The following is a 23,936-nucleotide window of genomic DNA, read 5'->3' on the forward strand; positions in this document are numbered from 1 at the left end:
AAGCTTCCTTCTTCCATGTCCTTCTACATAGGGATCTTCCCACCTCAAAAGGGATATCTTTCCACTTCAAATGATTTAATTAAGAAAAATCCCTCAGCTGGGTATGGTGTGGCCCATGTCTTTAATCCTAGCTCTTGGGACATAGAGCCAGGCAGATCTGAGTTCCAGGCTGGCCTGCTTTACAGAGTGAGTTCTATGACATAGAGAAACCTTGTCTCAAAAAAAAAAAAAAAAAAAAAAACAAATAAAAGAAAAAGAAAACTGCCTCACGGGTACCCAGATGCTTGGGTTTAGTTCATTCCAGACGTGGTCAAACTGACACCAGGAATGGCCCTCAGACTGATCGCCAGGCTAGTCCTTGACCTTAGGATTTTTTTAGCTATTGAGCAGTTACATTCAGTTCTGTTAGTGACAGGAAAGAATTTCATTGAAGGCGGGGACATAGGGAGGTAGTTTCTGGCTTTTGGAGACAGAATACAAGAAGTTAATGAACTTGGAGAGAAAGCGGGGGAAATGATATTGAGAGTAAGACATATAAGCTGGGCATGGTAGCTGTACCTGTAATCCTAGCATTTAAGACAGGCATGAGGACCTTGAGTTCAGTCAGGGGCAGCCTGGGCTACAAAGTGAACCTACCTCATATTCCATCCATCCATCCATCCATCTATCCACCCACCCATCCATCCAAACATGTTATATAGTTTGACAGGAAATCAATTTTTTTCAAGGTGCATCAGATGAGTCTGAGCCTTTTGTTGTTGTTTTTATTGAGCTCTACATTTTTCTCTGGTCCCCTCCCTTCCTTCCCCCTCCCCTTCTATCCTTTCCCATGATCCCCACATTCCCACTTTACTCGAGATTTTGTCTTTTTCTACTTCCCATGTAGATTAGAGAAAACTGATGTTTTATGTAATTGTATACACAACTTTGCAAAAGAAGCTAGATATAAAAAAATCACATTAAAGCTTCCTGTCATGTAAAAGATTCTCAAAGGTTGGTATAGCAATTAAGCAGTCTTCCACTGAGAAAAAGGTTGGTGGGAAGGGTAATTCCTAACGGTCAGTAGAGTAAGGCAAAATTGCACATAGTCAAAATCACTTTGTCTCCTTGAGTCACTTGGAAAGGGCACATGATGGAGACAGGCAAGTTGGGTCTCACTTGGTTCAGCACACCCAGTTTCTTCTGATGTCCCACTGGCTGATTACCACATGAAGTTGAATTGCTTGAGTTTACAGTCACTTGGAAAGGGCACATGATGGAGACAGGCAAGTTGGGTCTCACTTGGTTCAGCACACCCAGTTTCTTCTGATGTCCCACTGGCTGATTACCACATGAAGTTGAATTGCTTGAGTTTACATACCCCATCTTCATGGGAAATACTTCAACATTAAGTCATTCTCCATTGGGGCAATGCTTTTACACTGAGACTTGCTAGACGAAGAAGAAACAAAGAGATGGCAGATTGCTTTTTTCCAGTTCAAGCTAGTCTGGGCTAGGTCCTCAGAACAGCCAATATGCCCGCTGACACACTGACATTTCTTTCCTCGCCAAGGCCTATCACTGTATTTGTGTTGAATGCCTACATACTATTTATTACTTCACTGATGGACACAGTATACAATTTGTTCTCCCTGCTATTGCCAATCCCTGAAGTATGTTCCTTGAACATAAGAAGGATGCTTCTCCTCACACGAGGCACAGCCCTTCTGCTGTTTCTAAGGGTCACAAGCCCATTACAGAAAAGAACACAAAGAGGCCCAAATAAGTAGACATTTATCTTTATTAGTGAGGTCCACTCTCTGCTGGTGTGCAAACAGTGTGCTGTGAACTCCCACCCGACTCCACACATGCTCTCTGTCCTATTTCTGTCTGGATATAACTTGGAAGTCAGCTGGACCTTGTGCTTTTAAATTAGGTTAAAGTAGAACAGAAGAATGCAGGGTAAATGTCAAGGAAGCTTTTAGACCCTAACTGCATTTTAAGTAGTCACACTTAAGACGGGGTAAACAGAACTAAGGCAGGTAGTTCCAATTATCAACAGGGAGAAGGGTGCCAGACCATATTTCCATTAAAAAAAAACCACATGATCATGTAATTCCAGCACTCGAGAAGCTGAAGCAGGAAGAACAACACAAGTTCAACACCAGTATGGTCTACATAGAGAATTCTAGCCCAGCAAGTGTTACATAGAAAAACCCTGTCTCAAACACCTCCCTATAAAAAAATAAACCCAAAACAAAACAAAGTATGATCAATCCAAAGCTGCCCTTTCTAATGGGGTATATATGGAAATTACAAGAGTCAGGTGACCACAAGATGCCTATACAGAAATCACTTTTAAGCATACGAATAACTTGTGGATAAACCTCTACTAAGTATTTTGGGAGCAACAGAGTTTGGTAGCCATGTGAATCTGCAGCAACCAGTTGACCCCCTTTGATCAGTTGATGTGTGTTGAATGGTGGTCCCAGCAACTGCCTTCAGCCTTCCTCCACAAGCCTTAGACTTGCTCCCAAGGATGACTTCGGTGAAGACTTAAGGTCCATGACCTCTAGAGGCAATGTCATTGGCTTAGGCAGCAGCAAGGCCACCAAAAATCCTAGGGATGCTCACATGTCATAGGTGAGGACCAACTCTGGAGGTCTAAAGGAAGTGTTGGTTTTGCTTCCAATCAAGAAGGGCATGTTGCCTGATTTACATTCAAAACCAAGTCCCCTCACCATTCTCAAAAGCCAATTGTCCTTTCCATTAGGAAATTTCGTCGTGAGACTGCAGATACACTGGTTTGGAAAGTTTCCTCAGTTTCTCTTGGGTTTGTAGTCTCCGGCCTCGTAGTGGGGTGAGACCCATTGGAGGCAGATGAATCTGAGTGAGAATAATGACATGAAGAATCATAATTATTAGTGCAGCTTATAGTCATCGATGATTTACTGTTTCTAAGTGCTAAATCTACCACAGACTCAATGTTTATATTTCTGCATCCATTGATCTATCCTTATGATAATTTCTTACGGAATTATAATTTTTTTGAGACAGGGGTTAGCCCTGGCTGCCTGGCTGTCCTGGAACTTGCTCTGTAGACCAGGCTGGCCTTGAACTCCCAGATATCTGCTTGCCCCTGCCTCTCGAATGTTAGGATAAAAGATATGCACCACCTGTAATTCCTGGTTAGGAATTACAATTTTTATAGCTGGAAAAAAATGGAGGTTTAGAGAAATTAAATACTGACTTGTTCAGGGTTATACATTAAGTGATGGAGCTGGATCTGAAGCCACAATCTAATTTAGAGTTTATTCTCATCTATGTCATTGTGCCTGAACATAGGAAAAGAACTACAGATCCACTCAGAAAATGGGCATCCAAAAAAAAAAAAAAAAAAACCAGACGAACAAAGCTGCTTGCCTACTATGCTGTACAGTGCATGATGGGCATTGGTGCCAACTCAAATGCCCATGGAGGTAGAAAGTTGCTTACATTATGGCTGTGACAGCTAATTTTATAAGTAAATCTGATTGACCCCCAGTAAGAATCATTTCTGGGTATATGTGTGAGGGTATTTCCAGATAAGATCAGTATATGAATTCTTGGATTCAACCCACTGCCCTCTCCAATGTGGAGGGGCATCCTCTGTTCTAGTAGGGCTTGAAAAGTAAAAAGGCAAAGGATAAATTCACTTCTTTTGCTTCTTGCTCACCTTCTTTGAGCACTGAGACACCCCATCTTCCCCTGCCTCCTCCACAGACTTCTACCATCAGCCCCTTTGGTTCTTAGGCCTTCAGGCTCAGACTGACTTGTGCCACTGGCGTTCTCCTGGATCTTAAGCCTTCATAACTGTATGAGCCAATTCCTTTCAAGAAACAGTCTCTATATATCCAGACTTGTAAAGCCTGTCTGTCTATCTCTATTCACCATCTGCCCACCCACCCTCTCACCCTATTCTTCCATCCATCCATCTATCCATCCATCCACCCATCCATCTGTATGTATCTTCTGATCTCCTTCCTATTAGTTCTATTTCTCCAAGGAACCCTGACTTGTACAATGATGGCACATTCTTTTTGGTTTTTCGAGACAGGGTTTCTGTCCTGGTCCTCTTACGGACCAGGCTGTCCTCGAATTTACAGAGATTCACCTGCCTCTGCCTTTTAAGTGCTGGGATTAAAGGCATGTGCCACCACTACCTGGCTAGCACATTCTTATAATAGCACACAATACAAACAAAGATGCTCAGAAGATAGGAAATAAGTAGGTAATAAAAACAGGATACCTAGAATTCCATGTATGAAGGAATGTGTGTGCACAGGTGTGTGTCAAACTAATAATATATGCCAGGTAGTGGTAGTGTATGCCTTTAATCCCAGCACTTGGGAGGCAGAGGCAGGCAGATCTCTGTGAGTTCGAGGCCAGCCTGGTCTACAGAGCTAGTTCCAGGATAGCTAGGGCTGTTACACAGAGAAACCCTGTCTCAAAACAAAAACAAAAACAAAAAAACCTAATAATACATTATCAGATAATTGGCTTGAACTGATTAAATATCAAATCGCTGCTTTTCTTATTCATTCATTCATTCATTCATTTATTTATTTATTTATTTATTATGTATACAGTGTTCTGTCTGTGTGTATGCCTGAAGGCCAGAAGAGGGCACCAGACCCCATTACGGATGGTTGTGAGCCACCATGTGGTTGCTGGGAATTGAACTCAGGACCTTTGGAAGAGCACGCGACGCTCTTAACCACTGAGCCATCTCTCCAGCTCCAAAATCACTGCTTTTCTAAGTTGAAGAGTTGAAAACTGATTATTTAAAACTTACAGTGATCTCTTCCATGAGGTGAGAATTTTTGACAATTTTCTATAACCTTTAAATATTTTGTTAACTTTTTTTGTTTTGTTTTGTTTTGTTTTGTTTTTCGAGACAGGGTTTCTCAGTAACTATGGAGCCCATCCAGGAACTCACTCTGTAGATCAGACTGGCCTTGAACTCACAGAGATCCACCTGCCTCTGCCTCCCAAGTGCTGGGATTAAAGGCGTGCGCTACCACTGCCCAGCATTGTTTACTTTTTTAACATTTTAAAAGCTTACCTTTTATAATAAGGAAAATAAAAGTATTTCATAAAAATGAGTAAAGGCCCAAGTAAAGCTTTATAAACATGCACTGGTTTTCCCTTCCAACTAGTTGGAAGCTGCACAAGAAGAGACCAGATGTTCACTGGCATAGTGAATTATTGTGATACAAGGATAACTGACTTCCAACATGCTTTCTACAGTGGGTCTCTGCTCCTTATCAAGTATTAGCCCTCATGGTGTCCATTCTTAGAAATAACGGGATGACAAGGCTAAGTGTCCGGCACCTGTTCACTGCAACCGTACTTACTGGCCTTGGATAAGGAATCTGGTAATGCAGTCCGATCTCAATCCTGGCTGTGCACTCGTCTATACACTGCTTAATCATGTCCGGGTCCGTGAGCTATTTAAGGGAAACGTAAAATGAGGCATTTAGTATCTTCATAATAGTATATAAAATATAGTACAGATGTTCTTAAACTTTTCAGTTCACTACCCAGGAAACTCAATATTGGTAAATACAATTCTCCCCTGCTCTTATCTTCCAGTTAACCTCCTTATGTGCCCCTCCAAAGTTAGTCTATGAATATATAAACCCAAATACAGAGAATTAGTCTTTTAAAATTATTTCTCATATTATTTTGTGTGTATGGTGGGGGTGTGTATGTGCCATAGAGCACATACTATGGTGCTTGTGGAGTTGGTTTTCTCCTACCTTTCGGTGGGTTCTAGGGATGGAATTCACTTGTCAGGCCTCTGTGCTCAACAGCTTTGCCCAAATGAACTGTCTCACTGGCCCTAGGTTTCTCTTATACAGATATCTTAATCTCTAAGTTTTGCTTTTTCATTAACATAGTTCGGAGCTCTTTGGGTATTCAGACATCAAGAGCCACTCTTCCTGAAGACTATCAGAACTCCAACATAAGGCTTTATTATAATTTAACCACTTTGCTAGTGATGGGCATCCCAGCTATTTCCAGTCTTTTGCTACCATAAACAATTGCGCTATACATCTTTATGCAGTTTTTGCTCACATACCAATGTATCTAAGATGAATTCTCACAGCAAGAATGTTATGACAAAGAGACTATATAGGTTCATGCATGTTTCATTCTCACAATATTCCCAAGTTACCGTCTATAGTTGACACCAATTTATGACCCCACTAACAATCTGCAAATTTACACCCACACCAACACTGAACAAGAGAGTTACACCCTCCCAACACTGACTTTCTAAAGTAGTGGTTCTCAATCTGTGGGTTGCAACCCTCTTGGGGGCACCACATATCAGATATTTATAATAAATAATAGTAGCAAAATTATAAAGTAGCAACAAAATAATTTTATGGTTGGGGTAAGCACAACATGAGGAAAAGGGTCACAGCACTGGGAAGGTTGAGAACCACTACTCTGAAGGAACCTGGCTTTTCAGCAAAAGTAAGACACCAGAGAATGATTTAAGTGGGAAAAGCGGAGTTTTGTAATCCTAAATCAGTCAAATTGTGATAATGTACTTTCAAGTAAAAAAGCAAGATGTTTATTTGTGTGTGTGTGGGGGGGGGACACAAAAAACAAAACCCCAGAAAGCCAAATCAGGGAAGGGGAGAAACTTTCATTCAGGGGATCTAAAAAAAAAAAAAAATCAGTACACAGATCTTCTATGTTTGTGAGATTGCTTCAAGGCAGTGCCAGAATTGCATCAGCCTCAGATGACACCCAGTGTAAAGTCTGCGCCCATGTGGCTTGGAAATTCCAAGGGAGTTCTTGTCTCAGGGTGCTTGGAGTTCCAGGAACAGCTGCACAGAGAACTTAGCTGAGTCCCTTAGGGCAGAGGCTCAACTCCCTGACCTCTGTGGCCTCAGCAGCTATGCTCACACTGGGATGGATAGTTATGTTGCCATTGGTCTGCTGGGATTCAGAGCAATTAATAAGATACCTTTGGATTATTAAACTTTTAGCGCAACCAGGGTTGTTATAAACTGTTTATGTCCACAGGAGGAACTGGGCGCAGTGTGGGGGGGGGAGGGTGGAGAGAAAAGCCCTCTGACAAAGCTGTGGCTAAAGCAGCTGGGCTTCTAGAACTCCAGCTATCATCAAAAGAGCTTGGGCTAGAGTTCTTCAAGTTCAGCCGCTCACGGGCTACTGCATGATGTTGTGACATGCACACACCACCCTCTGTCCCATCCTTGGCCACTCCAGGTTGAAGCTCAAGGATGATTTTGAAATAAATGAAAACCTAGTCTAGAGTAGTCTTCAGACAGCTGTGCCTGCACAGGTTTACTGGGTACATGCCACAGTATCCCCAGCACCAGGGTAGACACATGGAGTCCTCTCTGCCTTCAGCTATCAAAGACACCATCTGAGCATAACAACTCTAATACATGACACCAAGAAAAAGGCCTGGTGGAAGCTAGGCAGGTGGCACATGCCTGTAATTTCAGCACTCAGAGGCCGAGGCAAGAGGATTTTGAGTTTAAAAACGGTGACTTCTGGATATGCCAGGCCTGTGGCACTCCTGAGCTCACTGCAGCTGTCCTTGCCTGTGTAAGACCTAAACCAGATCAAGCCAGTCAACATTCCAGCATAGAAGGGAGGGGTGCTCACAAGGCCCTGCCCCTAGCTGAGGAGCTATTGGCAGGTTTCTACCAGAATGTGAGTCAGTTCTTTTTAAGGGTGTGACCAGGGCAGGTCAGCTCTATACCTGCGAGTACTTGGGCAGCACAAAAAAGAAAAGCCATGAAGTTGAGGTGGGTAGGGTCAATCTGGGAAAAGTTAGGGGCGGACATTGTCAACATACATTGTACACGTCTGGAAATTTTAAAGGTTGGGTGTGGCGGTGCACACACCTTTAACCACGGCACTGAGAGAAGAGGCTAATTGGATCTCTTTGAGTCGCAGGGCCGTTGTGGCTACATAGAGAGTCTATATATGATTTAATAAAAATATATTAAAACACTAAAAACAAAACAATAAAGCATGGAAGCTTCGGGTCTTCCTAGAAGAAAAGGTGCTTTATATTATGAGTGCTTCTTTGGTAGTGCTTGTCTTCATTTTAATTCCACTCTTTTCATCTAACTGAAATCTCTCTGAGGGACCTTATTTTGATTATTAATATTTTTATATATCCCAAATGTCTAATCTAGTGTTTGGCACTTGGTGGGATACTTGAATGAGGACTAAGAGCAAAGGGTTTCAGAGGGGCAGCAGGTGGAAGAGAAAGGTAAGGGGAGGTAGGAGGCAGGGCTTGTAAGTGGATCACTAGGCTCAGGTGAGCTCCTTTAGGTGGGTGGTCAGAAACGAAGCCTGGGCCAGGCCTGGTGGCGCAAGCCTTTAATCCCAGCACTAGAAGGCAGAGGGGAATCTCTTTGAGTTTAAGGACAGCCCCGGCTACATAATGAGTTCCAGGACATCCAGTGCTAATCAGACCCTGTTTCAAAAAAACAAAAACAAAACACACACACACAAAAGAAAGAAAGAAAGAAAAGAAGGAAAGAAAGAAGAGAAAGAAAAGGAAAAAAAAGAAAGAAAAGGAAATAGCCAAGTCCAGGAATTCAAAAGTGGCTTCAGCACAGAGGCGGCCCTTTCGTTGGCAGGCAAGTGGCAGGAGGTGGTGTGGAGAAAACACAACCAGAAAGACAGAGGATACAGGAGAGAAAGGCCGCAAGACTAGATTGTTTGGAAGGCATCAAGCAGAAGCGGGCAAAGAGGAGCCAGGTACTTACCTTCCATTCTTAGTGCTAGGCAGTTTTCCCAAGGGGATAGCAGCCAGTGCTGGATGGTTTGTCAGGATGAATCCTAACCAGCTGGCTGGTGTCTGGGTATTTGGTTGTGTTAAGTAGGTAGTAGAAGCCCTATTTCTGTGGTACCACTCTGTTGTCCACAAAGAGTTCATAGCTAAGTTACGGAAGGAGCCCATGTCTTTTTCCATATTATAAATGGGTTTATAATCAGAAGGCTTTGATTGGTTTATAAATTGGGAAAAAAGCATTTTACTGCAAACCACCCCTGGGAGTGGCTGGCCATCGGTATGTGAGGAACAGCTTTCACTGGCATGACTTCTGTCACCTGGCTCACAGGGTTTTCAGAGGATGCTAAGCCATTTACCGGCTGAACTGGCAAGCCCACCCAAGCTATAGACTGGAACCTGCCCAGCTCCGAGAGTTGGCTGGGTCTTCTTCAGTTAAGGCAGGAAAGAAATGAACAAATACTAAAAGAAGGGTCTCTACTCTTACCATCTCCAGATGGGGCCTACTTACATTTTTGTTTTTCTGGAACAGTGTTCTGGCTTCATTTAGTATGTACTGTTTTTCTTTGATGGTGTCTTCCATCTGCCCTGATGCTGCCTGCCATTTCCGTGCAAGCCTGAAAATGCTTCGGTAGAGGCCCAGGACTTCTTGTCGTGTTGCTGTTGTCATCTTCAGACCCACCAGAAGAGGAGGAGGAAAATCTACATACAAGCGCAGTTTGATAGTGGGCAGCCAGGCAGATGTACAGTTTTTTGAATGAAGATTTTTTAATTAGTCTAGATATAATTGTTCCTTCTTAACAGGTCTGTGGGTAGCATTACCAAAATGACGTAGTAGAAACATCAATCTCTTTTGCTCTCTCCTCCCATCTTTCTGATTTTTGAAACAGAGTTGCACAAGCTAGCCCTGTTTGGCCTGGAATGTTACATATAACCCAGAGTGGCTTCAAACCATCCTGCCTCAGCCGTCCCGATCCCAGGATTATAGACCTGTCTCCGCAGTTGAAGCTTGCCTAATTGGCTGTTTTGCTATGAGCCCACTTTTACAAACACAGCAAGACCAAATTTACATTTATTATTTTTTAAAACCAGACTGACCAGAATACCGCAGAAATAATGATTTTAGTTTCTGTTCTGGTAAATTTACGTGTCTAGAAGGCAGATTTTAAGTGTGTTTTGTTGAGACAGGGTCTCACTATGTGGCCTAGCCGGCCTAGAACTTGCTTGTTTGTAGAGATGGAGTCTAGATTTTAACCCCGGATCCTCCCTTCTCCACCATCAATTAAAGATAGTATTTGTTACTCATCTCTGAGCAGCAGCCACCTAGAAAGGAGGGCCTAGAGCTGCCAGTTTTCCTGAGCAGGGAGCAGGACCAGGCCTGGAAGCGTGGGCCTGTAATCTCAGCACTCAGAGGCTGAGGAAGATCATGAGTTCCAGCTAGCTTGGGATACATCTTTAAAAATAGTGGCATTTTGATGGGCAGTGATGGCACATGACTTTAATCTCAGCACTTGGGAGGCAGAGGCAGGCAGATCTCTGTGAGTTCGAGGCCAACCTGGTGTACAAGAGCTAGTTCTGGGACAGGCTCCGAAGCTACAGAGGAAAAGTGGCATTTTATAACATGAAATCCTAAAATGACAGTTATCATTTTAAGACTTGGCTACCAAATAAGTCAAACAGGGTCAGTCTCAAGTCTCAGCTTTGCCCAGAGGCTGTACATCAGCAATTTCTCTTAGTTTGGAAAACATTTCTCAACACTACCTTCTTGACCAATAAGAACTATACAACTGAAGATTTTTCTTATGGCTGAAGATCTTCTGACCACTCTGCCTTTTTCTATGAACACCAATTTTAGTTCCAGTGGGTGTGGCCAAATGAGAACTGACCTAAGCATACACCTTCTGTAAATTCTTGCTACTTTTATTTTTATGAAGTATTTTTGAGACAAAAAGACAGAATAATGTGATAGCTACATACAATAAGCCATGAAGAACAAATTATGGAGACACTTAATGCCCCCTCCACCTTGGACCCCTGCTAAATAATCAATTCTCTCTCCTTCCTTCCCTTTTCTTTCTTTCTTTCTTTCTTCTTCTTTTTTTTTTTTTTTTTTTTTTTTTTTTGAGACAGGCTCTCACTATGTAAACCAGGCTGGCTTTGATCATAGAAAGTTGCCTCTTTCTGCCCAGGGTGCTAAGATTAAAGAGTGTATTACCATGCCATGTGCAGCGGCCCTCTTTTCTTCTCTTGGTGAAAACACTAGTCTGACTGCTGCTTACCATTGTCATGAATCCTTTATATTTATTATACAAGAGGTTTTTTTTTACAAGTTTAGAACTTCATATAATAGGTTCTTCAAATTGTGTGGTTTTTGTTTTTGTTTCCTATTGAACTTGCAAGACTCATCCACATTGCCACACTGAGCATCATTGCTGCAAGTCACTCCACTCTACAAAAATTCCTGATGCACTTGTCTATTCTGTTAATGGGCAGTTTTGTTGTTGGTTTTTTTTTTTTTTTTTTTTTTTTGAGACAGGCTGGCCTCAAACTCTGAGATTCACCTGCCTCTGCCTCTCAAAGGCTGGTATTAACAGCATGTGCCATTACCACCTGGCTTGATTTTTATAACTTATGTAAAACTTCAGCCTATTTCTTTCTTTATGCTTCTATCTGTAAAAATTGAGTGAGAAATATCAAAAAAAAAAAAAAAAGACGAGTCCTTGGAGTTCTTCGTCTGATTGAGAATCATGACTACTATGTTGTCTTAGACACGAGGGAGGACAGGCTGGGAAGACAGGTCTGGGCGTAAGCAGCAGAGCCAGGTACTTGAACACATCCACGAGTCCAGAGATTTTTTTTTTTTTTTCAAACAGGCTTATCAGGATTGGGGAGGAGGCTGAGGGCTGCCACTTAGGCACATAATCCATTTCCAACTCCCTACCGGGGCTGAAATACAATAGGATGGTCCTTAGCTCTTAAGAATCTCAGCGGCTATAGGCTGCTGGGAGCAGGATTGGGTATGTGTATCTACACATTCCAAGCACCTTCAAGGAAAGCACCTTACAGAGATTTCTTCCTTGAAGATGACTGCCCCTCCTTTTGTACTGGACCCTGGTGACTTTTCTTGAGCAACAAGGAGTGAACCAAGGCTTAACCAGTTGATGAAAAGCTTGAAAACACCACTTCTCCCAACCCAAAAGTTTAAAGAACCAAAGTTACGCACAACACTATCAATGACGCTTCACGGAAAAAAGGCTTAAAAGGAATTCATAAAAACCAGTGAGAACATCGTGGGGTAATAAAAACCCAGATGAGATGATGACATTTTTCCTGGTAGGGAAGCAGGTTTCTGAGTTTCTGGCTCTCCCGAAAACTCCATGGTTTCATCTGAAAATACGTGAGTCAGTTCCTGTGAGGGGCAGTAGCACAAACTAACTATGGCTTTACTTCCCTGTCACTAACAGATGAAACTTCCCTGACTTTCAGACGCTGGCAGAGGAAATCGAAGGTCAAACGTATTAAAACCCTAGCAAATTTCTCAAAGCCTGACTTTAATTGGTTTTCTTTTACTACTCTAGAACTCTGATCGTAAGCCATAACATGACACACAAGACCTGCAATTAGGTTGCTCAGGGTAAGGAGTGCTAACAACTGACACTTAATAAGACTATTTTGAAAATACTTTAATTAGTGTGTGTTTTGTAAAAACGAATCCGGAAAGATAGGTAGGTGATCAGTCTCTAATATCAGGTGACCCAGAAAACCCAAGTCACAAAAACTGCCAGAGAGAAAAGTCAAAAGCTGTCTTTACTACTGAATATGTGAACAGGTCTAGCCTATCACTTCTAAGCCTTGGAAGGGAAATCAAAAAAAGAGAATAATGCATCTTTTGTCATTTTGTTACTGGGTTTCTATCAGTTCTTTGCAGGGACAACTATGATCCTCTTGACTTTGGGGGCATACCCATGTTGCTCCTTCTTCACTAACTTTTCTTTTTTAAATAAAGACAAGGTCTCACTATACAGCCTTAGTGAGAAAATACCAAGAAAAATACCCTAGGTAAACCAGGCTGCCATGTGACTCAGAGTTCTACCTACCTCTGCTTCCTACATGCTGAGCTTAAACAGGTGTCACAACGCCTGACCTGATTTTTTTTTTTTTTACTTGATCAATTTCTGTTCATCCTTTAGCTCCTCATGGAAACATGGATGTCTCAGAAAATCCTTCATGCTCCCTGGTCTCTCCTGAGCCACACACACTGGGTTAGGAATGATCAGAATCCTGACAGTTGTTCTTTCTAGGCCTCATCACTCAAGTTCTGGTTTGTTAATGTCTATTTTCCTCCAGTGGACTCTAATCTTTATGGGGACAGTTATTACAACTATCTTTTATTTACTGCCAAATCCTCTGTACCTAGGAAGCTTCCATACTAGAACTTCAACAAATGTTTACTGAAAGCACGAAATATTTCATGCTACAGAAAGCTTTAGATTCTCAAACTGAGTCAGTTACATTTTAAAAAAATTAAAGTGCTTTCTTTTGGGTTTTTTCTCTTTGTTCTTAGAAAGCAATGCACTTATACAGGTTGCCATGGTTGCCACTTCCTGAAGGTTTCCTTACCCAAGGACTTAACGGCTTGGGACCAACAACCTTCTCAGGATTAATACAATACAACAGCCTTTATCCTTACTTACTGGTTGGTCAAGAGTTGATTGGCTACAGTAGTGAATTCTGCGGGGATTCCCCTTAAGGACTATTTGGTTTAGAAGTCAGAACTTTAAATGGTCAGGAAGTCTAGTCTTAAGGAATTTCTTTAAGTTCTATGACATTTATTCTTGACACTACTTGAAATATTTGCTCCTTTTCATCTCTTTAACTTCCAAATCCCAGGATGGAAGAGGAACAAAAGTGTATGTGATGGAGTAGTTGTGACTTGGAAGGTGGCTTCTTTTGTAAAAGTCATACTGCCTGCGCACGCAGAGCATGGCGATGAAATGCATTACTGAGTGCATATTCTATACAAGTCTGACACATTTTCAGAAGGCCCTAGTGCACATATCTCAAAATATGATTGTACAGGTGATTTTAGATACATAATAAATTTATTAGTTGTCATTAATATATACTGGAATGACCCATCACACCCATGAAAAAGATTTTTTTGTGTTATTTAGGTAGGCTATGAATAAATGTATTCAGAAAAATCCAAACCAGAGTACTGTATGCATACCTGTAATTCAGAAGCTGAAGCAGGAGGACTGCCCTAAGTCTCGGGCCAATCTGTGCTACAGTGTGAGTACCAGGTCAGTCAAAGGGACATAGTTAAGCTTGTCTTGGCTCACCCTTCCACTCAAATGCCTCTTTCCTGCTAATTATCGCTCCTCACAAGAGGTACCTATTCACTACCAACTATTCCCAGAGCACTCTCTCCCTAGGGCCTAGCATAAGCCACCACTGATTGCTCTTCTGCAGTTATTTTGCGTCTTTTTTGTCCTAGATTTTTCTGCTAACTCCCGGAGAGCAGGAACTTTGTCTTGTTCATTACAGTAACAATAGCTACATTTGCTTTGCATTTACCCGGCTTCCCACTCTACAAGGTGCTTTCCACCTTGATGTTCACTCTGTGAACATCATAGCAATTCTGGAGGCAGCTGATACTTCTCAGTCTACAAAGGAAGACCCTGATATAAAGAGAGATTAAGAAGTGTGTCCAAAGTCATACAGCTAGAAATAGGGAGGGCCAGTATTCAAACCCTACAATCTGGAGTAAGAGCCCAAGTTGTTAGTAACTAAATAAGCTGCCTGATCTTGATAAATTGTTGTTGGATATCTGTTGCATGCTTTAAAGGGCTTAGTAATTATAACAAAGGAAGCTAAATAATTCCATTAAAAGAAGCCATATAATTCTATTATCTTCCCATACAAAGAGCTATGGAAGTGAGTTTTTTGGACCTTAGTATGTTTTATAAAATATCCAGTTGCCCGTTACTTCTTTAAAAGCCTTTAATGCACCAATTCCCTTAAGAGTAGACTGTGCCCCTGGTTGAAATGTTCTGCTCTTCAGTTCTCTGTGATAATCCCTCCGAGTCCAAGGGAAGCTGGCATCGCAGAAGAGGAAAATGAAGACTCACCGCACTGTTGCAATCCTGCAGGTCTTACGTCTCCTCTGCCAAGGAGCCCATTTATTGATCCACCCAGCGTTCACTGGATATGCCCACCATGTCATGACTATGTGGGTCTGGGGATATCTTATCTTCTAATGGTAGAGGCAGTAATGTGTTTTGAATGAAACAATCAGAAATGGAAAACCTTTGGGGGGGTCAATATATTTGGCTGGAGCTCTGAATGGCATGAAGGAGACTAATAACAGGAAGTTAAGGGAGAGTGGTGTAGGGAAGGGGGCAGCAGGAGCAAGGCTCTGGGGTAGGCCAAGGGCAAAGTTAATGTGAATGCAAGTGAGGACTTGGTGAGGGCACAGTACAACACAATTCAGCACTGATGGGAGAGCAGGCCTGGGAAGAAGTCTGCAGTCAAAAGGAAAGGGAGACACTGACGTCTGTGGAGCGAATGGGAGCAACAAGGTCTGCTTTACATTGTTAAACGTGCTGGAGCCGAGCGGTACCATAGCTACTTAGCCTTCCCTCACTCTCTTTTTCATTGTTCAAGACAGGGTTTCTCTGTGTAACAGCCCTAGCTGTCCTGAACTAGTTCTGTAGACCAGGCTGGCCCCCACGTCCCGTGTGCTGGGATTAAAGGTGTGCACCACCACTGCCGAGCCCAACTCTCTTACAGAGGTTGAAATGTCACATTTGCCTAATGTCACCCGAGTGACAGGAGAGTCAAGATGAAGAGCCTCAAAAGTTGAGTGATTTTTTCCTTGTCTGACCACAAGCTTTTCTGTTTTAATTTTGGAGTCAGTAATGGGGACTTACAATGGGCAGTGATCAATCAAGAAATAAACAAAACACCTGAAACCATGTGCTCATTTTGCTATTGGCTGTAAAGAATTTGAGTACAGTCAAGGGACCTGGGGAGGCTCCAGAAACATCCTCTGAGTCATGCCTAGGCCCTGGGTGTGTTCCAATCTAGTTTACAGACAGGTTTGTTAGCGCGAGGCCTCATCAGCTTCACCGTTTCATCTCTGGAGTACTTCGGAAAGCTCACTGCAGCACCAACATTAAAGAGTTTAAAAAAAGAGTCTGTGTATGTGAGTACCTGAGTGTGTGAATGTGCACAGAGTGAGTGCAAGGTCAGAAGAGGAATGGGATCCCCTGGACTAGATTTAAGGGTGGTTATGAGTTGTGTGGCTGCTGGAACCAAACCCAGGTCCTCTGCAAGGGCATTGCTTTTAACCCAACATTTCTCCAGTTCCCATTGAGGAGTTCAAAAGACAATTTCCCTTCTGCAGATGAAGTTTATAGAAGTATGACTCTGGTCTCAAGAATGTCAAAATTCCAGCTACCGGAGTCCCTGAGGCTTTGCTTTCCTGAATAAAAACTGCTGCAGCAGAAACAGAAGGAACAAAAAGGAAAAGGAGAAAGGGCCAATCAGCCTAACTTTCAAGCCCTATGAGGTAAAAAGAAAAGTCTATTCCATTTCTTCTTTTCTTTTTTCTTTTTTTGGTTTTTGTTTTTGGAGACAAGGTTTCTGTGTCAGAGCCCTTACTACTGAACTAGCTCTTGTAGACCAGGTTGGCCTCGAACTCACAGAAATCCACCTGCCTCTGCCTCCCAAGTGCTGGGATTAAAGGCATGCACCACCACTGCCTGGCCTATTCCATTTCTTTTAAGAAAGACCTGACTCTAGGATTTATTATTTTTCCCCTCATCATAGCACATTAGAATCAAAACTTCCCTCTCCATAACTTGGGGTGGGGCTGGGGAAGGCTGTGAAATTTATCCAGATGAAACCAGTTCTGCTGCTCTGCCTCTTTAGGTAAGGCACCCCTATGTGCCTTGTGAAGCCTCCAAATCACACAACCAAAATATCCTCTTTTTTGCTCACCTGCTGCTTTCTCTGTCTATCTCTTGGTCTCCTATCATTGCCTCTTTCTAATGTAGGGACCATGGCAGTGTCCCTGGGCACATCCCTCACAGATACCCACCACACTCTAATTTTATTTATTTTGTGTGTATGTACGTACATGTGGTGGCACATGCATACCGATGTGCACGTGGAAGTCAGAGCACAACTTGTCAATTCTCTCCTCCATGTACATCCTAGGGACGGTACTCAGGTTGTCAGGTCTGGTGGCAGGAGCCTTTACACACTGAGCTGGGTTTCTATCTGAATGGACCTTTCTTCTTTCATTGTTTGTGACTGTATGGGGAAAGGCGGTGAAGGCATGAGGACCAGAGAGTCTCGTTCCTTACACTTCTAAGCCTGATACACAATTGGGACATGACAAAGAATGGTTCATCAGCAATATTCATTCTCATCCTGAGATATATATGATAGCATCTGGAGAACGGTCCCAATTAAGGTCCCAGAGCTTGGGCCAGAGATGGCTCAGGAGGTGAGAACTGCTGTACAAGTCTGACAACCCAAACCTGATTCCTGGACCTCCCATTGAGGTGAGAGGAGAGAACGGACTCCACAAAGCATCTTCCAGTGTCCACATACGTGCTATGGCTTGCATACGCTCCAACCCTACCACATTCTAGTAAACTAATTTTAACAAAAAGTTCTCAGGGCACCAAAAACAATTCAGTGCTGTTTGGGGGGAGGCTTATAGTTCTAAAGAGAGTACTTTAAGGCTTATACCTATGATACAACCCTCACCTCTTTTTTTCCTAAGACAAGGTTTCTCTCTCTGTCCTGGAGCTCACTCTTTAGAATAGGCTGGCTTTGAACTCAGAGTTCTGCCTACCTCTGCCTCCTGAATGCTGGAATTAAAATGCAGTTTTTTGTTTGTTTGTTTGTTTTGAGACAGGGTGTCTCTGTTATGTAGCTCTGGCTGTCCTGGAACTTGCTATGTTCTGGCTGGCCTTAAACTCACAGAGATCCCCCTGGCTCTGCCTGCCTCCTGAGTGCTGGGATCAAAGGTGTGCAGCACCATTTCCAGCCCTGAAATGCCTTTGATAATGCCCAAATAATCACTTTCACTGGGTTCAGCCTGAGCCTCAGTTTCTTAAGAGCGTACAAGAGTTTCTTCTTTGGCAGCACTAGGGATTGCACATGCAAAGCCTTGCACACACAGGGCATACACTTCAATACTGAATTATGTCCCTCAGTGTCCTTTTACTTTTCATTTTGAGGTACAGTCTCACCAAGTTGCCCAAACTGGTCTTGAACCCAAGAAGAGCCCTGAACTTTTGCTCCTCAAGGGCAGCTGAGATCATAGGTTTGTACCACCAAGCTTTACTGGTGCCTCGGTCTCTTAAAATATAATATGCAACCACAGAACATTTTTCAGAATTTTAAGGATTATTTATGAGCTACTCCATTAAAACACTTAGCACTAGGAAGTAACCGCACAAGCTGCCTGAATAGGAGGAAATTCGAGTAGTATGGCCTTTTATCTATGGTAAGCTCTGTCTGCAGAGAATGGAAAAGTATGTAACCTGTTGGTGAATTCGTTGCTTTGTGGTAATAATGGATTTTCCTAAAGCTATTTCCCTCTCATCATTAATAATCCCTGTGCAGTAAAGGGCTATTGTTCTTGGGTATGAGTAAATAACCCTGCTGGAGACACTGCTTATCTCCAGACCGCAACGTGTGCTTCTTACTGGAAATGTAATGCAGGTGCCAACACTAAGCTTTCCTTCCTATGTCTCTTCCTTTATCTCTTTCTAGCTCTTTACTGTCAGTGCTCTTTTCTCCTGGGGCTTTTCTAGTCCCTGCTTTTTTGTCAGACACTGATACACTGAATGACTTTATTGTCACAATTGAACAATCTTCAAGCCAAACTGTGCCCCACAGGTCCCTGGTCCCCCAGCTTCCAGCCCCTACACACATGCACGCGCGCGCACACACACACACACACACACACACACACACACAGAGGGCTGTTTCCTGTCTTAGATTTAGCTTTTGGTTATTAGAATCTGAAAAGGGAAGTGATACCACATAGTTGTGCAATTCTCAGGATACGTTCATTAGGTGTACTTCATACCACAACAATTCTCTGAAACAGCATTTTTTTATACAAAAAATTACAAGAATATGGCGTATAAGAGATGGGCTCAGGGAAGGAGGTAGATAATACAAAGAGAAAATGAAATTAGGTTAGATCCTAAAACATGGGAAATCATCAGAACAAAGGGGAAATTTAAAATATTCATACCAGAAAAATTTCTAAAAGAGCTACCCTAAACAAAGCAATAGGCGGCAAACGTGTACCCTAAAGGCAGATGTTCTTTGATTGCGGATAGTGCTGGGTCCTGACTGGGACCGGCCTAGGAGCTGCTGACCAACACTGAGACTATTTCCAGCTCAGGAACAGATTAAAATTCAAAGTATAGTTTGTATCATTTTCACATCATTAAAAAATTGAAATTATTTTTCTGTTGGGAACCATCAGTGTATCATGACAGCCCTGGATTATCTGCATACATAAGAACAACCCAAAATTGCAAGAGAGAGAGATTAATCAACCAAGCAACTTATACTTTCCTATTCAAGGCAGAACTTCTAAGTGGAAATCAATTTATCGTTCCTCATTTCAAAATAAATGGGTATATTATTCTTCACTAAAATGTTACACCAGAATGCTGGGATTATAGGCACGTGCCAGCATATTTTAAGAACAAAGACAAGGGTTAGCCAGAGGCCTTTTAGTTACCCAGAGTTAGCTGTGTGAGAGATACATGGGAGGCCTGGGAAGAAGCCAATGTTAGAGACTCATTCATACTACTCTAGCCAGTATCGTCAACCCTTCACAGCAAGTAGGGAAGTCAGAGCGCCAGAGCAGTAACTTAAATTCCTGTTTTGTAACATTCTTCTAAGAAACTGGTTAGAAAACTGCAAAAAAGCTTTGGTGGATGCAAGGCGTGGTGTTGCACACCTTTAACCCCAGCACTCAGAAGTTCAAGGTCAGCCTTCTACAGAGCAAATTGTAGGTCAGCCAAGGCTACAGAGAGAAACCCTGTCTTAAAGCAAAACAAACAAAAAGGGCTTTGGGGGACAACACTGGGCACAGCTGGAGATCTGCTGCACCTGACTCTACACCCAACTATTAGAAACCTAACAGTATTATGCATGGGGGACCATGTTTCCAGAACATTCTCCAAGGACTCTCTAGTTATCAAATGAGCAGCTTTATTTGTAGGACCCAAGAGCTTTTTGCTTTTTTAAATTGTTTTTATTTTTCTCTGTTCCCCCTCTCCCCCTTCTACTCTCTTCCATAGTCCCCATGCTCCCAGTTTACTCGGGAGCTCCAAGAGCTCCTTACTGGGCTGTTTCGAGAGCAGGAACAATGACTGCCTGGCTTTATTTGTGCGGAATGATTGGCACCCACAGTTCTTAAATTCTGTCAGTGCTTCAATCCAACACTAAACAAAAGAACTTTCTATGATCAAACTCTTCCATCTGTTCTATCCAACAGGGCAGAGACTAGCCGCACAGCTCCTGGACATCTGGAACATGTGTTGAAGGAACTGGTATTTAGTTGCATGTGACTAGTGGCTACATATGGATAGCACAGTTAAGTCAATTCCAAATCAAATGTCGCTTTGGGAGTGGGTGGCCGACTTGGGACATAAGACACAAAGGGCAAGCTTTGGCTGTAGCCGTGTAGGGCTCTCTAGGAACTTCAGACTGGTGGTGTTAGACTGTCCAGTTTTTCAAATGAAGCCAACAATCTGGATTCTGATGTTCAAGTTTTAAAAACTGGCAAGCAGATTTAAAAAAAAAACAAGAATTTAAATCATGCTTCAGACTGAACAATATGTTTGCAGCCATTATCTGTCTTGCCAGCCTGCAACTTTTAATCTAGGCCAACCCTATCAGCTCAAAGAGAAGGACCTTTTCCAAGGCCACCCTATTAGCTGCAGATGCAAGAATGAAACCCAGGCCTTCTGATTCTGCTGATGCCCTTTCCATTGGGATTCACTACAATGGCAGTGCCATCTGCAGAGCAGGGACAGAACTCCTTTTGTAAGATTCCCAAAGTGGTGAACCAGCTAGCTCCTGTAACCAGTGGAGGGCTGGGACACCAGCTCAGCCTCTAACCCTTTGACTTACAATTTGTCCTGCCTACAAAATGTGCTAAGGTAAAAACAGAACAGAAACTGTGGGAGTGATCTACTAATGACTGGCATCCATGCCGAGGGAGCTCCTTCCAGAGGGCCAGGACCCAGAGGTGGGATATCCCAGAGATCTAAGATAGAACCAAACATAAATGAGGGGGAAAAGTCAATGAAATGATCCCTAAGGATATTCTGCTATATTCATAGAGGCTTCATCCAGCAACTGATGAAAACAGATGCAGACCCACAGCAAACACTAGGCAGAACTCTGGGAATCCTGCAGAAAACGGGGAGGAAGGATTGTAGGACCCAGTGATGACAAGGGTACAAGAAAATCCACAGAACGAACAAACTCAGGCTCATAGGGGCTCAGAGAGACCAAATGACAACCAGAGAGCCTGCCTGAGATTGATCTAGGTCTTCTGCATATGTGACAGTTGTGCAGCTTGGTTTTCTTGAGACTCCCTAATAGGCAAGAGTAGGGGATGTCTCTGTGTTGCCTGCGTTTGGGACCCATTCCTCCTATAGGAGTGTCTTATCCATCCTTAATAGAAGAGGAGGGGCCTAGTCTCACTTGATATACCACGGGATGCCTGCCTATATCCGAAAAGAAACAGTAGAAGAGGAGTGGATGGGGTCTAGGGGGAAGCTGGGTGGGGGAGGGGGGAGGAAACAGGAAGAGGGGAAACTTTGGTTGGAATGTAAAAACAAACAAGGTTGAGCAGAGCCATGAGTGGTGGCCCACACTTTAATTCCAGCACTCTCAGGGCAGAGGCAGGTGGATCTCTTTGAGTTTGAGGCCAGCCTGGTCTAAAAGAGTTAGTTAAGTTCTAGGACAGCCAGGGCTGTTACAGAGACCTCTGTCTCAAAAACAAAACAAAACAACAAAAGAATTCTAAGACTAGTGTCTTATAAGGTGTTCCTACCCAGATACAGTAAAATTGTTGGACCCCATGGGCAAGTCTCTGTATTAGGAGCCACGAAGATACAACGAGGAAGCAGTCTTGGGAAGACAAACGTGTGAACCACCGTTTAGCAAGAAATCAGATAATGCACATGGATTATTGTATACAAGTCCAAAAGCACCGACAGCTGAGAGAGCTGGAAGATGGAGTCAGGCCTTCATGGGATGACTCGCTGATAGTGAGGGCTGATCCTATTGTTTGAGGTGTTATTGTTTTTGAGCTTCCTATTGGCTTCTACCCCTTCTGGGTGGTCTTTAAATGTGAGAAGGCCTAAGGAAGTCATGAATCCCCCTGTCTACTTCCTATTCCTAGCTCTACATTTGTTATCTCCACTCATGACTTTTATTCCAACTTGGGTACCTCATTTCTGGACATCTTTAATCGGGCCGTAAAATGACTTTCGCAATACGCTCAAGAGAGCTTAAGCTATTCCTTTTCAAACTGTTTTCTCTAGGGAGACATCTCTGGTTCCACCCTCTCCCACACACTTCATATCCAACTCAGCAGTCAGTCCGGCATGCGCAAGCTCCCAAATAAATTCTGAATCAATTTTCTTTATCCAACACCACTGCCACCTCTTCCAGGGCATCAGCAACAGCCTCTTACTAGGTCTGACTGTCTTCTCTATCCAGCAGCAATTTCAAAAAATATAAATAAGCTCTGGTCAATCACTATGCTTCAGGAAGTGGTAACACAAAGGCCAAACCCAAGAAAGGCTTCAATCTTTTCTGCCTTTTGTTCCCAGAGTTATCCCTTTGGCACTTTTCTCCACCCAGACATCTTCTCCCGTTCTCTCTCTCTCTTAAACCCCGAAAAGGCCTTCTCTCCACTCCGTCCAGCCTTTGGGGCATTTACTTATCTTCGTGCTCATTTACTTATTAAAGATAAGTTCAGAAGCCGGGTGGTGGTGGCGCACGCCTTTAATCCCAGCACTCGGGAGGCAGAGGCAGGCGGATCTCTGTGAGTTCGAGACCAGCCTGGTCTACAAGAGCTAGTTCCAGGACAGGCTCCAAAACCACAGAGAAACCCTGTCTCGAAAAGCCAAAAAATAAAATAAAATAAGTTCAGGACAAAGCTTCCTTCTTTTTCTCGTTTGCTCATCTGTACTGAAACCAGCCTTCATTGTCACCTGAAGTCTGACTCCTACATCCGGGTTCGTTTGGGTGGCTCTTCATAAGGCAGGCACTTCTTCAGCCTCCTAGAACTGCCCCTGTCGCCTTCCATTTACATTCTAAAAGTCTGAAGGGTCCCATGCCAGGTCTCGCCCACGTGCCACTTCCCTTAGGCAGGTCTCCCGAGACCAGCGGCGATGACACCGAGCCGCCCTCGCGAGGCTGGGGTCACACAGGCGCGGTCTCCTAGCAACCCCACACCCTCACCTCATCTCTGCTCCAGGGGAGCCAACCCCTTTCCCCAGTCCCCCGCGACTGGAGCCGGCGTCTCCATCCTTACACTCACTCTGCGTCAGTCCTGCCTTCCCCCAACCACAGGAGCGGGCTGGGAGGAGGCGGTGCCAGGAGCTCTGCCGAGCCTTGGCCACACCGAGCTCCATCCAGCCGGTCCGGTAGGCCAGGCCGGGCCAAACCACCAGGCGGACCGCTGTGGGAGCATGAGGCCCAGGTCAGAGGTCGTCTCAAACCGCCCCAAACTTCCAGCTCTAGACCACTCCCTGCCGCACTCAACAACAGACAACCTCTCCCTCCTGCTTTCCCCTTCACCCCTTCGTTAGCCCCTTCCCCCATTTCCAGTTAGAAAATGGCCTGGCCCAGCTCCTCTTAGCCCACCCTCCGCAGCTCCCCTCCTTGCCCTTACTTGGAGACGGCTTCGGACGTCTTCGTGTACGTCGTGACGTTACCCGCCTCGCTCCCGTCCCCGCCCCTCTCCCATTCTCTCTCTCCTGGAGCCAGCGGCCGGCGGGGTTACCGGAAGTGATGATGCAGGAGGCGATGGAGGGGGCGGGGCTTCGGGGCG

At 43.7% G+C, this 23,936-nt stretch overlaps 1 protein-coding gene across 3 annotated transcripts; it reads right to left on the reverse strand.

The window, feature by feature from the left end:
- Positions 1-1,465: 1,465 nt before the first annotated feature.
- Positions 1,466-23,913, reverse strand: Lyrm1 (LYR motif containing 1). 3 transcript variants are annotated; one of them, XM_041666321.1, is made up of 4 exons: positions 23,424-23,663; positions 9,324-9,514; positions 5,376-5,468; positions 1,466-2,865 (listed from the first exon to the last, which is right to left on the reverse strand). In XM_041666321.1, the coding sequence occupies exons 1-4, from the start codon at positions 23,515-23,517 to the stop codon at positions 2,749-2,751; spliced, it is 495 nt and encodes a 164-aa protein (XP_041522255.1). In that variant the 5' UTR covers positions 23,518-23,663; the 3' UTR covers positions 1,466-2,748. The 3 variants fall into 3 exon arrangements, with proteins under 3 accessions (XP_041522255.1, XP_041522256.1, XP_041522257.1); XM_041666322.1 differs by having other exon boundaries at positions 23,345-23,472; XM_041666323.1 differs by lacking the exon at positions 23,424-23,663 and adding an exon at positions 23,778-23,913 and having other exon boundaries at positions 1,467-2,865.
- Positions 23,914-23,936: the final 23 nt, after the last annotated feature.

This window comes from Microtus oregoni, unplaced genomic scaffold (assembly GCF_018167655.1).
Source record: "Microtus oregoni isolate MIOR12 unplaced genomic scaffold, Mior012 000016F_ref0000370, whole genome shotgun sequence".
NCBI classification, from domain to species: Eukaryota; Metazoa; Chordata; class Mammalia; order Rodentia; family Cricetidae; genus Microtus; species Microtus oregoni.